At 34.4% G+C, this 15,343-nt stretch overlaps 1 protein-coding gene across 1 annotated transcript in view; it reads right to left on the bottom strand.

Annotated features, from left to right (window-relative positions):
• The window catches only part of DIP-lambda (Dpr-interacting protein lambda), a 72,074-nt gene that overhangs the window by 51,951 nt on the left and 4,780 nt on the right, over positions 1–15,343 (bottom strand). The window contains exons 2-3 of the mRNA XM_070106372.1: positions 13,186–13,304; positions 517–702 (exon numbers count right to left, since the gene is read on the bottom strand). Of these exons, the coding sequence (XP_069962473.1) occupies positions 517–702; positions 13,186–13,304 (305 nt within the window). The remainder of the gene's footprint in view (positions 1–516; positions 703–13,185; positions 13,305–15,343) is intronic.

Raw genomic sequence — 15,343 nt, 5'->3', positions numbered from 1 at the left:
AATGCTGTAAAGCTACCTAAGCTAGCTGGTGTGTGAATTGCGTTGAAGTTGTTGCTCTTGTTTACCAGCTACCAGCAACCAGCTAAGCTTAAATAACATTGGCAGTTGTAACGAAATGTTAAAGTTCAGTGGATAAAGCAGAGATGCCTTGCACTTTAAATTACAGGTCACACCTAGAATTATGCGCGCACATATACACAAGCACACACATATGTTTAGTAATATATAAAAACGTGTTTGGGATTGCCAGCAGCCAGCAGCTGAGCATATGCTCATATACTGTGGTATGTGTGACTTAACGGCTTAAGTTACTCAATTCCCAAAGCATAGCTACACGCTGTCTCAGCCGCTGACTTAGTTGTGTCCAGTTGGTACTGCTGCATGTTGCAGCATCCTGCCACCAACTAAGTCCTTCATTCCACACAAAGTAATACCTTTATTATCTACCCATTTACTTGGTTCACTACCGGTCAGTTTCATTTAGTTTAGGTTGAGGTTTTAGGTGAGTTTACTTACCAGACTCTTCATGGGATCTGTGTTCACCTGGCACATGTAGCTGCCTGAGTCGTTGAGCTGTACGTGGGATATGTGAAGTTTCCAGGTGTTGTGCCCATTGTGTGTCACTGATAATCTGGGATTAAGTGACACCATATGGGTGTGAATGCCGAGTATTGCCTTCGAGTCGGATTTAATCCATGCAACCTGAAAAGTATACATAACTTGATAGAAAACACACACATAGCAAATATATAATAAATAAGCAAACAAATAAATATGTATCAATGTCAGTAGGTATATATGTACACACGCTCAAAATACGCTTAGCTTAGACAAAATGAATACGAGTGTAGAGTGAGTTTTATTGCGAAAATTTTGTATTCACATACACATTCACACATTTGCAGAGGTTTGCTTGTGTGGCCATAAGTGCGTTTAGAAGTAGTGTGTTGCATAAATAAAAACAAAAGTCCACATAAGAGTGACCGCAAATACACAATAAGCGGTAAAGAAATATCCACGTATGTATGTGTGTGTTATTGGAAAGCGTTAGTGTGGTGCTTACTTATGGTGGTATGGTAAATTCATATGAAAATTTAAGTTATTTTTATAGTTTTTACAGGTGTCACTATATTTGTCATCGATAGCTTAAAGTAAAGCTTTTGTATGGGAGCTAATGCCAAAGTAGTCCGATATCGGCGGTTCGGAAAAATTAGCAGCCTAATGGAATAGTTCGCGTATTTACAGACGGTATTGGATGAATTGAGTCAGCTTCTTACGCCAATCATTTATGTAGGTATATATGTACATTATAGGGTCATCGACGATTTTTTCTTAATATTACCCTCTTCAGGGTATAAAAATCACGAGAATAGGAAATTAAGAGAAAATTGAAAAATGTTGCCATTAGTTTAAAAAACTCAAATCAACAACCAGTAAGGAAAGGTTAAGTTCGGGTGAAACCTTGCAATTTGGAAAGATCATAGGCATAGGCATATTCGACGAAACTAAAAGTTCAACCGGGCGTAGGAAGAAGAGGAAACGTTCGCTTGTACTACGATTTCCGGCCGCAATTCATATCCCCAGTTGCGAGATTCGCAAACCGGATCGAGGAGGGAGTTGCAGCCAAAATACAACTGTCTACTGGAAGCAAAACAGTGTGCCGGCTAAACGACCGAGGAAAATAGACGACGCTGTAAAGCCAGACGTCAGGCTCGGGGAGAAACCCCCAACGTTCAGGGCGGCAGCGACGGTCAGCGATATAGCCAAGAAGTATTCATCCGTGGCACTCAACCCCCTTGGCAAATACCATAACTCGGGAGAAATGGAAAGCGGTGGAGCTGAAACTGCTGGATGTGCGCTTCGCAGGATTGGATAGAGACTCAGGCATGTCTATGCTAACTTTCGATGGTGCGGGCTGGTTTAACGGGGTCAACATTCTAAAATGTAAAGACGACCCCCAACGGTTATGGGTAAAGGAAGTGGTTTCGAAGCTTTAAGGTCTTTGGGAGGGTACCGTTCTGGAAATAGAGGACAGTAGTTGCAATCCGTCCATTCCAAAGGTGAAGGTACTCATACCTCGCATGATGAATCCGGAGGAAGCAATGCGAACTACGAAAGCCATTATATGTAGTAGATGGGAACTGGGGTGATTTGGGGACTGATTTTACAAAATTTTCGGCATTTTTATAATGCAATGTTTAAATTTATGTCCAATAATTTATGTTCATTTAAATTTGCTAAGATATCTATCTTGACCCGATTTCTAGTTCTGGTAGTAATTTGGAAACTTAAAACTTTTTACGACTATCTTAGGTGTACTACCCGATGCCAGTTGCCAAAGTTGTATGGAGAAGGGCGAGGTGGAATCATCCCAGCACTTTCTCCTCCAATGTCCGGCATTCGCTAGGCTGCGATTGAAATATCTCGGCAATCACACGTTTGGCGGTCCTGAATACCTATCCGTAATGGATATTGGCCGTCTTAACAAGTTTGTAGCCAGCACAAGACGTCTTGTCGACTTGTAAGGGTCTTTTGATCCGGACTATAGGAGTCGTAGGTATCACAACGGACTGGCGTCTTAAGCTGTCCAAGTGGGATCCCTTCTGGGATCGACCTCCTAACCTAACCTAACCTAACCTATGGTATGTTTGATTCTGCGTTGAATACATATGTATAGTTTTATTTTCCCTCGTCAATTCTTTTGAAGAGTGTGGTGCTGAAATATAGCTCACTAAGACTCGTTAAGTCGAGAGCGACTAAGAATATTTTTGAGGAAGTTGAAAAATATGAAATATGGAATCAGTTTCTATTGAATAGATACTAAAATATTTGTAATTCTTAATACTATACTATTAGGGACGCCTTGGGCTTCAAAATCATTTATTTGATATTAGATGACTACTAAAATAAATCAATTGTCGTCTTTAATTGTTTCTCAACAACTCATAAAAGATTTTCGCTGAACAATTGGCGGTATACTAGATAGAAAAATTAACAGAGCTGCTGTGCAGTCGTTTCATCAGGAATCCTTTATATTATCTATAGTTGTTTGTACTCAGGTTTTGGGTTTTATTTAATTTGGGTTTCCAAATGTTCTAATCTTTCTCAATTACTTTCTTCATTTCGAGATTTAAAAGTTGAGTAAAGTAAAGCGAACTAATGTTATATTAATAGATAGTACAAGCTATAATAATACAGAACTACATCACGCTAAATAATATTAATAGTGCTTAAAAAGCCCCAAAACACGTTTCCTTTATAGAATAAAGCCAAGAGAATTTCACATAAAGAAGCTTACTTAAGTACAAGTTAAGATTTTATGGCTTATTACGTTAAAGCAGCGCATAAACATAGAAATTTACCACATTACTGCACATGTGTAGCACTTATCCTAAGTACTATATGTATCTTTAAGGTATTTTAAGCCAAACTATGTTATGTATATCAGTATGTATGTTTTGAGATAATAAATAAAAGCAAATAAGTCGATTGTTATAGTTGTCGGAATTCGGAGAGAGCTTCGGTTTGGTAAAAGAAGCAAACATGTATCTAACTAAAAAATTCAAAGAGCCAGAGTTTAATTATCTGCCTAATAGACTTTAATTAGTTTTTTATTGAATTTTTATTAAATACAATTATATTTAGAAAATTTTAAAAAGTAAAACAGTTTCTTAAAAAATAATTTGAAAAAAAAAACAATTTCTTGATTTTATACTTAGATCTCGTTTTCGTTAATAATGCACTTAGTATGTTTTTCCTGTAATTACACCAGCATTATATATACATTAACATATGTACATACATAAATACCTATACAACCCTGCCACCATATATTCATTTGCTTGTGCGCACAAAACATATTTATGCTGACATATAAATTAGAAGAAGCATAGCCTGGAGTCGCATAAATAACTCCATTAAATCAACAGCTTAAAAGAGCATAAGGATACATTGACTCTGAAAATTGTTCGTGTGTTTAAGTATTACACATTTCGAAAGAGTTAGAAAAAGTTAGAAGAACCACTTTTAGGACGTTTGTTTGCCGCTTACTGCTATTTGGTGAGACTTCTGCAACTTGGGGGCTTCATATTCTTCGTGAAATGTTTTCTGTAGATCAAGCTGTACAGAGTAATTTATCCAGAAACTAATACAAATTGGAACGTATTTTTAAAAGCAACACCCTGGTTTGGAAGTTGCCGAATCTAAACTAGTGGCAATTATACATACTTATGTCGATGTAGAAATAAAAATACCTTCTTTCTGTGAATATGAACAAAAAGCGAGAAGCACAACTGCTTAAAATTGAACTCCAAGTGGACCCATAATAATATACCACAAACCTAGGTAGCAAGCCCGCAACAGTTGGACTTACATAACCAAAAAGGAACTGAATTTATATCTGATCAAAAGTGCCAATTCGGGACAACAAGGGAACTACTTTTAGTCTTTTTAAAAAATTTAGATTCTCATAAAAATATGAGGAAGTTTTTTGAGTACTTTTATCTGCTTTTTTGTATGTATTAAATTATTATATCAACAAATAGTGTGCAATTTATTATTTGCGGTTTCTGCTGTTGAAGAGAGCAGTAGGAAACTATAATGCCTGGGAAAAATAAAACTATTTCGCAACGGTTCAAATTGAAAATAAAGAATTAGTTTACGTTGGATCCATTTGGGAAATAACGGACACCCTAGTGTATTTGAATGTGAGAATTTCATGCCTGAACTGTTTATACATTAATTTGCATGTAAATTTATTTGGTTGGAATAATTAAGCTTTTTCTATTAGATATGATATGATTTCTAAGTGTCGTTTAGGGCATTTTTAATATTGGGTGATATGTCATGATCTGCAGCTTTTTTCATTGTATTCAGTAATGTTTACAATTTCACCATGGAAAGATATACGCAAGAACAACATTTACAAATTATTTAATTTTATTATCAAAATAATCGTTCTCCAATTGCAACTTTTCGGGCGCTTTTGACATTTTATGGTCATAATAATCGTCTACATATACTCGCTACTCCTCGAATTATTTAAAATTTCGAGCGTACATTTTTTTTGGAAAAAGTATTCGAAAATTGGGTTCATCGAATTCGTTCCAGCAAAAGAAGTCGTGCTATATTCAGAAATTAATTGTATCGATTGTACATTAAATATAAACAGTTTGAAAAATTATATCGCTCTTATTGGAAAACCCTTTATTTGGATTATTTCAAGCACAATACTCTGCGTCACTGTTTTTATTCTCTGCCTCAGTGATTGTGGTTATGTGAATTAGTAGATGTATTCATTAGCAGATCCTTACAGAACTACAAGTGTACATAATGTATCTTAGCATATTTACACACGCAATTTAGACACATACTTATACCCGATATATGTAATTGCACAAGTGTGTGTATGTACATTAAAAGGTATTATTTTACATAAACAAACACACATATATATAAGCTACGGTAAATATCCTTTTCACTCGATGTTCTGGTGCATTAAATGATTAAATTTATAGTTTTATTTACAATAGTATTACGCAGCTGTCTGAAAGTGTTTTATAGATCACTTTGCAACTATATATTGCACAAATCTTCTTACGGCATATAAACAATTGCAGCAATAAAAAATAAATTTGTTATTCAAGTTGATTTGTGCAAATATGCTGTCTGTTTGTGTGCGAATCTTAAGCTGCAAGGACAATTAATAAGATGGATATATGCATTCAATTTAAAGCATTTATAAGTACAAAAGTCAACCACAACTAAGTTATATTTCATGTTTGCAAATAAAATAATTTGCTAGAAGCTGTTGACGAAGTCCCAATAAATCATACATTCTTAAAATTGCATTCACCACAAAATCCATGGTTGAAAAATTATTGGTTTTAATTAAAGAAAAGCACTTTGTGAAGTATGCAAAGTAATAATTGAGCATATTTAAGTCTAGCTATATGTAGTTTCCATTTACATAAATCATCATTTCGTGGTGTGAGCAGTTATTTGTACGTGAATGATTGCCAACGCTGAATATTTGACAATATGGAGATTTAATTAATAGAAATTTAACAATAAATATCAAATATTATACTTAAAATATTGTTTAAATCATTGAAATATTTAATATACATTTCTAGTCTAAAGTAAGTATCAATAAGAGTGATATGATTTAAAAAAAAAAATATACACACTAATTGTTAAAAAAATTCAAATATTTTTTGATTTATTGTGAAATACAATCGATACAATTAAGTTCTGAATATAACATCATTCTAATGGCCTCCACGACTGCTTTTGTAGGAACGAATTCGATAAATCCAATTTTCGAATACTTTTTCTACTAAATCAAGTCATATGTCATGAATAGCACGTTCAATATTGACTTCTAAAGCTTGAAGAGAGTCTGGTTTATTGCTTAAGACACGTGATCAAATAACCCCATAAGAAGTAGTCTAGTAGTGTTCAATCACAACTTCTTGGAGGCCACTCAGTGCCACAATTTCTTGAAATTAACGAATCTCCAAATCTTTCTCGCAATAATTCGGTTGTTGCACGTGCATCTGGTTGAAACCAGATGTTGTCAAGATCAATTTTTTTCCAATTGCGGCCATAAAAAGTTGGTTATCATCGATCTATACCGCTCTCCCCTGACAGTAACGGTGTCACCAGCTTCATTTTGAAAGAAGTATGGACCGATGATTTCACCAGACCAAAAACCACACCAAACTGTCAATTCAGGTGAATGAAATGGTTGTTCATGAATAATATGTGGATTTTATTCGCACCAGAATCGACAGTTTTGTTTATTTACCGCACCATCCAGATGAAAGTGAGCCTCATCGAAGATGTCATAAAATGACAAAAGGCACGAAAAGTTGCAATTGAAGAAGGATTATTTTGATAAAAGAATTGATTAATTTGTAAACGTTGTTCTTGCATATATCTTTTCTTGATGAAATCGTAAACATTTTTAATACAATGAAAAAAAAAATACAGATTATGACATTGTAAAAATGGACGAAACGACACTCATAAATCATATCATTCCTATTGGAGAACCCGATATGTATAAACTTAATAAATTTTAATTGTTACCCAAATGTGTAATTTAATATGGTTTTGTGATCAATTTTGTTTGATGTCTGGCCAAAATTTAAGACACAAGCAGGTTGGGGGAAGATTAAGTATTATTGTGGGTTAATATGAACCACCAACTATTAAACGAATTCATTCCAAGTCCTGAATCCTTTTATTTTCTTCAAATAAGAAATTTCTTAAGACTAAACTCTTCTTCAACCCGAAATGCAAATTTAAGAAAACGCTTGAAATCGCAAAAAAAAAGATAAAAACGCACCAAAGTTATATGTAAAAGCCTTCACAAATACAAAAGATTTCTTACAGAACTTGATTTTGATGGGTAAGTTTGTATGACAGCTATATGCTATAGTGATCTGATTAAACAATTTCTTGGGAGATTGCACAGTTGTCTTCGATAATAACCGATGCCAAAGTTCATGATTTCATGAAAACTAAAACTAAAAAACCGTTCCTGTTCTTCAGGTGGATTGCTTAGATTCAGTGCTCCTTCACTGAACTTAAATTCGTTGAAACACCGATGAATTGCTGCCGAAGTAATTAAGTAGCTTCTGCGAAGACAACATCACCAACATACCATATCAAAAGTTTGCAGGGTGATCAAATAAAATTCCACCATACCGACCCATACTTAGTAATATACTGTTGTCATCTAATATTTTTTAATCGCATGAGGTTATCAGTTCTTCAATTACTCACACAACTCTAATAAATACATTGAAAACTCTCTCATGAATAGCATATGGACCAACCAAGCAAGTATATTACTATATTGTAGGTAGGTAGGTAGGTAGTAGGGCTATCTGCCGACGCACTTAGGCCTATAGGAGTCTCATTGTGATACCATCGATACTACTGTTCCCTCACTCTATTGTCTCCTCTCTGAACCAACCTGTGCTTCTGATGAAGTTGTATATTGTAACAAGTAATTAAAAAAATCTCTCCTTAGGAGACTAAGGATGCCCTAAAACTAATCAGATAAAAATATGTCAGATATTTCTATATATAAATTTTTAAAAACAAGTAAGGAAGTGCTAAGTTCGAGGAGTGGGTGTGGTTATTATCCGATTTTATCTATTTTCACAAAGTTTGAAAAGGTGATAAAATGACTTCTTCTCAGCAAGCTTGGTTGATATATATAAAGCGGCTTGAAAGATAATTACACTAAACCATTTAGGGAGGGAAGCCACGCCCACTTTTAAAAAATTTGTAGCTTACATGTGTCCCTTGCTACTGCGATCTCCTATACCATAAAAGTTTTTTTTTATCTTAATTTGGTGCTTAGTTATGGCACTGTAAAAGTTTTCGTTTAATGGTATTTTATGGGCGTGGCTTGGTTGTCAAGGAAGATGTTCACCAAGTTTCATTAAGAATTTCACATCATCATTTTTCAAACACTTGCTATCATTAACTTTCGAAAAGAACTCTCTAGAGTTGTGAGGTGATAATGTTGATATACAAGATGGAATCACAGGCGGCTGTAAGTCAAGCTGAAGAGAAATTGTTTAGAATATTTGTAGTGTTAAATGCCTAGTGAAGAGTAAAATTCGTAGGCTCTGTTAATATGAGAATTGGATAGATAAATTGCGTTGGATATAAGCAAACTATAACAAATTTTTTTGTTAAAAACGTAAAAACATGATAAAATAAAAGTAATGGTTCCAGACAGCTATGTAAATAACCATATTACGAATTTACCTGATTTCGGAGAACAGCTACACCCTTCCACCATACAGTGTCCTTTTTTTGTATGGAAGTCAGTATGTTTAACTATTGTAATCCACGTTCTCTATATGGTAATTATGGATAATGATGAAACATTCTTCAATTAAAATATATATATGAACTTGGATATTATTCAAGATCATTGAAGTATATTACAAACTTCGATTCGTGATTAAAAAACGAAGTTCATAGAAGCTTAGTTCTATAAGTTTGGTACCCACATTTGTAAATGTTAGTTATTTGTTATACATACCAATCAAGCAAAGTACTTCTTCACCTAGTCTTTTCAATATACCTATAATAAATATACTAATTTTCGTCCTTTACATCATAATTTGTGTGGCGTTTTAATAGGGTCTGAACAAGACAATGGGTTTTCAAAAAGTAAGATGTTATATTTTAGAAACGATTAAAATTGGGTAAGTTTTTTTAGCAACTCTCGATGACAAAACAGAAATATCTTAATCGAAAATACTATTGAAATTTATAACAATATTTTCCATATAATTGGATTTACAGAAACTTGGTTAAAACCTCACATTTTTGATAATGAGATTTTAAACCGCGAATTTCAAATGTTTAGATGTGATCGACTGAACAGAATCGGTGGAGGTGTTCTATTTGCCGTACATTCCTCTATCCCATCTGAAAATATTCTTGTTCCAGGGACCGACTCATTTGAATTTAAATGTATTAGAGTATACGTTAATAGTTGCTTTATTTATTTAACCCTATCTTATATACCACCCCATTCGGACTTATCTGTATACATGCAGCATGCTTCTTTAATAAATAGTGCTACCTCGATGGCAAATAATGCAGATTCAATAATTGTATTATGTGATTTTAATTTACCGTGTGCTTCGCGGAAACCTTTCGATGACTATATCGTGCCGATTTGCAATCGGTCATGTTTTAATGAGTTTTTCGAAAAAATGTCCGAGTTGGGTCTGAACCAAATTAATTTGATTCCGAATAAATTTGGTAAATGCTTAGATTTAGTATACGTTGATACCTCTGCAAATTGTTCCGTTATTCAGAGTAATCCTCTTGTTCTGCCAGAGGACTCATATCATCCTGCTTTGGAAATATCTGTCGAAATCTCAGGCATTGTACAGGATAATAATCATCAAACTTCGTGCTTCTGTACTCGGTTTAACTTTGCAAAAGCTAATTTTAAAAAGTTAAATACAGAACTTTCTACAATAACATGGCCTAATTATAATGGTGACATTGAATTGAGCGTCTCTCATTTTAATAACATTATTATGAAATTATTTGAAAAGTATGTTCCAATAGTAATTGTTAATAAAAGCAAAAGTATAAGTCCGTGGTTTTCGAAAGAGTTATATAAATTGAAAAACAGAAAAACTCGAGCCTTTAAACCTTTTAAAAAAACCGGTTCACTTGTCGACTATTCTAAGTATTCTCTATTGCGTCGACAATATTTTGACCTAAACAAAAAATGTTATAATAATTACTTAAATAAAGTAAAAAAAATATTGTAAGTAATCCAAAATCGTTTTATGATTTCGTCAACTCCGAACGCAGGATTTCCAAATTTCCGTCCGCAATGAAATACAAATCTATCATTTCAAGTGACAATGATATAATATCCAATATGTTTGCAGAATTTTTCAAGTCAAACTACTGTAATAATTCTTCCAAAACTTTTTCTTATCAGCAAGTGCTGTGTTCGAATACTTTAATTAACACCCTCATGCTTCCTAAAAAATAACCCCTCACCCTCATGCTTCCCAAATATATTTACTTGCCTTTGACAAGGATATTTAATTTGCTCTCTTAAACACGGTATATTTCCTTCAATATGGAAACAGTCATTTATAATCCCTTTGCATAAAAGTGGATTTAGATCCAACATTGAAAACTATAGAGGTATCGCAAAACTATCAGTTATACCTAAACTTTTTGAAGCTATCATCACTGACCATATAACCTTTTCGATTTCTCCGTTAATTTCCTCATCTCAGCATGGATTCCCCCGTAAAGGGAATTCGACTATAACAAACTTACTTGAATTTGTAAACCATGTATCATTGGGTTTCAGGGAACATAAGCATACGGATGTTATATACACAGACTATAGCAAAGCTTTCGATAAAGTAAATATCTCGATTCTCACACATAAACTTGATTTGCTGGGCTTTCAGCCAAGATTTCTTCAATAAGTAGCTTCCTATCTTTATAATAGAACACAACGTTCCGCAAGGTAGTCATCTTGGCCCGATTCTGTTCTAGTTGTTTATTAACGATATCTCTTCAGTAATAGAATTCTCAAAAATTTTATTATACGCTGACGACGTAAAGCTTTTTAAATGTAAGACGATGTGCTTTTCCCGTAGATCTGTGCACCCCTCTTCTTATGTAATAAAACACCATATTCTAGAGCAAGTTTTTAACTATGTTGATTTGGGAGTTAATATGGACCCTAAGCTTAATTTTGGTCTTCATATTGATACCATGGTCTTGAAAGTAAAAGCTGTCCTCAGTTTTGTTAAACGTTGGTCTAAAGAATTTAGAGATCCGTATATTACTAAAACACTTTATACAACTTTGGTTAGACCTACAAGTATATTGGAATATGGCTCTGTGGTATGGAATCCTAACTACCAAACCCATTCTGACAAGTTAGAGTATGTTCAAATTCAATTTTTACTTTTGGCCTTAGTGCATTTCCGATGGGATGCTAGGGTAAGTCTACCTCCATACACTAGTCGTTTAAAACTTATTAATCTATCTACACTTTCTAGTCGTAGGGAAATGCTTGGCATAATATTCTTAGTGAAACTTTTGAATAGAACAGTTTGCAGTTCTTTTCTCCTGTCTGAAATTAAATTTAATATCCCGGTGCGCCTTTCGAGGCAGTTTAGACCTTTACTGCTAAAATCATGTAGATCAAATTTTGAACTAAACGAGCCATTCCGCCGTATATGTCATAATTTTTATTCTCATTCCAGCACATTTGACATATCTGACTCACTTTTCGAAATTAAAAATACTTTATTGTTTTCTCTTAATTAATAAAAATGTAACAATTTATTATATTGTAACTATAAATCTTAGCTGTTAAAATTTTTGTTTCTGTAGCTGAGCAGTTTTAGATCTCAACGCTTAAAAAACTTCTTGCCTTTTCTGACTCGGCTAATTCCGCACGTATGCGGATTGCGTCCCTCGCGTCGGTTGGGCGGGAGGAGGGTAATCGTTGGGTTTATTATTAATAATATTCAGTAATATATATATGTTAATGAGATGTTAATGTTTAAAAAGTGCATAACGTGGTCTCTACAAAGTCATAAAAGAAAAGAGAATCTCACAGATCTAACACTAAACCTTAAACTGAATGAAAATTGCATCAACACCCAGTTAAACAGGCTAGTAAAGTTAGGATACGGAAAGTCAGTAGTCATGTTTTTCTTTACCTGCGAGGTACAGATTCGTCAGATTTTAAGCCACCTCTGAAAACTGATTGAGTTTTAAAACAAACATTTTTCGTTTCAAAAACAAACTCGAATACTTGAAGTATCTATAAAGAAATGCCAAGTCTCAAATAATTTCAAGAATTTTTTGGAGTGCTTAAGATCACGATTTACCCAGTAACCGACCCTTTTACGCTCCAACTATACAAGAATCAGCGCATTTTTTTATTGATGTTATGTTCTCTTTTCTATTTACCATTAGGTCGTATGGTTCTTTAACAGCAAAAATAGCTCAACAGACTTAAGATACCGAACTACACTCAGCAACTGACGGTTAAACATGAGAGGAAGAAAACACAGTTATTTCTTCGCGTATCTAATTTAATTTTCTTCCATTAAAACCGTTAAAAATATTCTATAGAAGCGTAGTACATTCTTTCTTTTCATTTCATCAATACACTACAAATTCGTGCACAATACATACAAGTATATTTCATGAAGTATATGTAGCCATGGTACGTGAGCTTCCAATTTCTACGACGACTACTATTGCACCCAAAAGACTACGTTAAGGTCAGTTGCGTTCGTTTCTTCACACACTTCCACAATCGCATACATAAATATTACCACCCACCGAACGGGAGTGAACGTGCTCTGCACTTGAGAGTGCAAAATAATTTATTGCAATGCTAGCCCCTGGGCAGACACACACATAGCGACATGCTACACACTCCCTCACACTAAAAGCATACATACAAACATACATATATGGCCATGTACTCTGGCTCTGAGCAGCAGATGACCCTCACTTTTGATACAGACATGTATATAATATATATATATACATAGATATACCCACTTATCTACTAGTGCCTTACACCGTCCGTTATACTTATAAAGCTTAGAATATGTGGCGAATGCAGCTACTTACCCGATACTGGCCCAAGTTGTTGACCACGCACGTGAATGAGACATCGCGCCCTTGCGGCACTGAAAAGTTGGTCAATTGCGCCAAGAACTCCGGCTCCGGCTCATCTGGTTGATTATGGCCTGCAAATGGAAGTGATGACAGCCCGTTTGGTTAGTTGCTTGGTTGAATGGATTGTGAACGTGAGAATTATATGGAGCAGCGTGTGTTAAATGCATTCAAATGTCTATATGTGTGTATGTGTGTGTGTTTCGTTGCGTCAAGTGAAAATGGAGGGTTAAATGCGCAAAGCACATGTGTGGCACAAATAAATTTGCTGACAACAGTAGATGATAAACTACAACAACAATGGCTGCATAATTCTCATATCTAATGCACTTTGCAAGCGCTCAATTACGCTGCATTCAAGCTATGAAACTTTAAAGTGGAAATATTTCGCATAAATGTCCCTCTTCGGCGATTGAGTGCACTCTCTTCTTCTTCTTCAAGTTACACTTCCCTTGTAATTTTTATAAGATTATATATAAGAGACTTATGTTTACCTTTTTTTACGCACCTTTCCGTGTATTTCAAAAAAGAATGACAATGTAATAGATTTCTTGACAGACAGGAGAACGGTCGATGAACCTATAGGTGCCGCATTCACAATGTTATTTACCAACTATTATGAGACTTTGCAGTGTTTGTGAACTAAAAAGATATACGAAATTCACACTCATATATCAGACATATCCTCATAACCATGTATAAGTTTTTAGAAAGACTCCTTATTTTTCGATCATCTTAGATAGATTGAGACGAGTCGGTCATAGTTTATTTGTGGAAACGCCTACAAGCTCGCGTGCCTTTAATGCTATCTGAGATGTTCAATAAAATTTGAGTCTTTAAATCAATAGATAAGCGATTATGGTCACTGAGTAAAGAACTAAGTTCAACTTTTTTTCTCTTTATATTGTACTTGATCTCAAAAGAAAAATGTATCGAAAATTTAAAGTTATTCAATTCCTCCCGGGTCCAGAGTTCTCAGAGGGATGAGGAATGGTTCGTTTAGTTCAAAAATTTGATCTACATGATTTTAACAGTAAAGGTCTGAACTGCCTCGAAAAGCGAACTGGGATATTAAATTTAAACAGACAGGAGAAAAGAACTGCAAACTGTTCCATTCAAGATTTTCACTAAGAATATTATGCCAAGCATTTTCCTACGACTAGAAAATGTATGTAGATTAATAAGTTTTTAACGACTAGTGTATGGAGGTAGACTTACCCTAGAATCCCATAGGAAATGCACTAAGGCGAAAAGTAAAAATTGTTTTTGAACATACTCTAACTTGTCAGAATGGGTTTGGTAGTTAGGGTTCCATACATCAGAGCCATATTCCAATATACTTGTAGGTCTAACCAAAGTTGTATAAAGTGTTTTAGTAATATACAGATCTCTAAATTCTTTTGACCAACGCTTAACAAAACTGAGGACAGCTTTTGCTTTCGAGACCATGGTATCAATATGAAGACCAAAATTAAGCTTAGGGTCCATATTAACTCCCAAATCAACATAGTTAAAAACTTGTTCCAGAATATGGTGTTTTATTACATAAGAAGAGGGGTGCACAGATCTACGGGAAAATCACATCGTCTTACATTTGTTGAGATTCAATGGCAAATCATTTCTATCACACCATGCAACCATATTGTTTAAGTCTGTTTGCAACAGACACCTTTCCTCAGTTGAACTGTATGATTTAAAAAGCTTTACGTTGTCAGCGTATAATAAAATTTTTGAGAATTCACTTACTGAAGAGATATCGTTAATAAACAACAAGAACAGAATCGGGCCAAGATGACTATCTTGCGGAACACCTGAAGAAACATTAATTGTATCTGAAGGTGTGTCCTCAAATATCACTTGTTGTTTTCTATTATAAAGATAGGAAGATACCCATTGAAGGAATCTTGGCTGAAAGCCCAGCAGATCAAGTTTATGTATGAGAATCGAGAGGTTTACTTTATCGAAAGCTTTGCTAAAGTCTGTGTATATAACATTCGCATGCTTATGTTCCCTAAAACTCAATGATACATGGTTTACAAATTCAAGTAAGTTTGTTATAGTCGAATTCCCTTTACGAAATCCATGCTGAGATGAGGAAATTAATGGAGAAATC

This window comes from Bactrocera oleae, chromosome 3, assembly GCF_042242935.1.
Source record: "Bactrocera oleae isolate idBacOlea1 chromosome 3, idBacOlea1, whole genome shotgun sequence".
NCBI lineage: Eukaryota > Metazoa > Arthropoda > Insecta > Diptera > Tephritidae > Bactrocera > Bactrocera oleae.
Note: the sequence above shows the minus strand (reverse complement) of the source record. Positions and strands in the feature narration are given on the sequence as shown.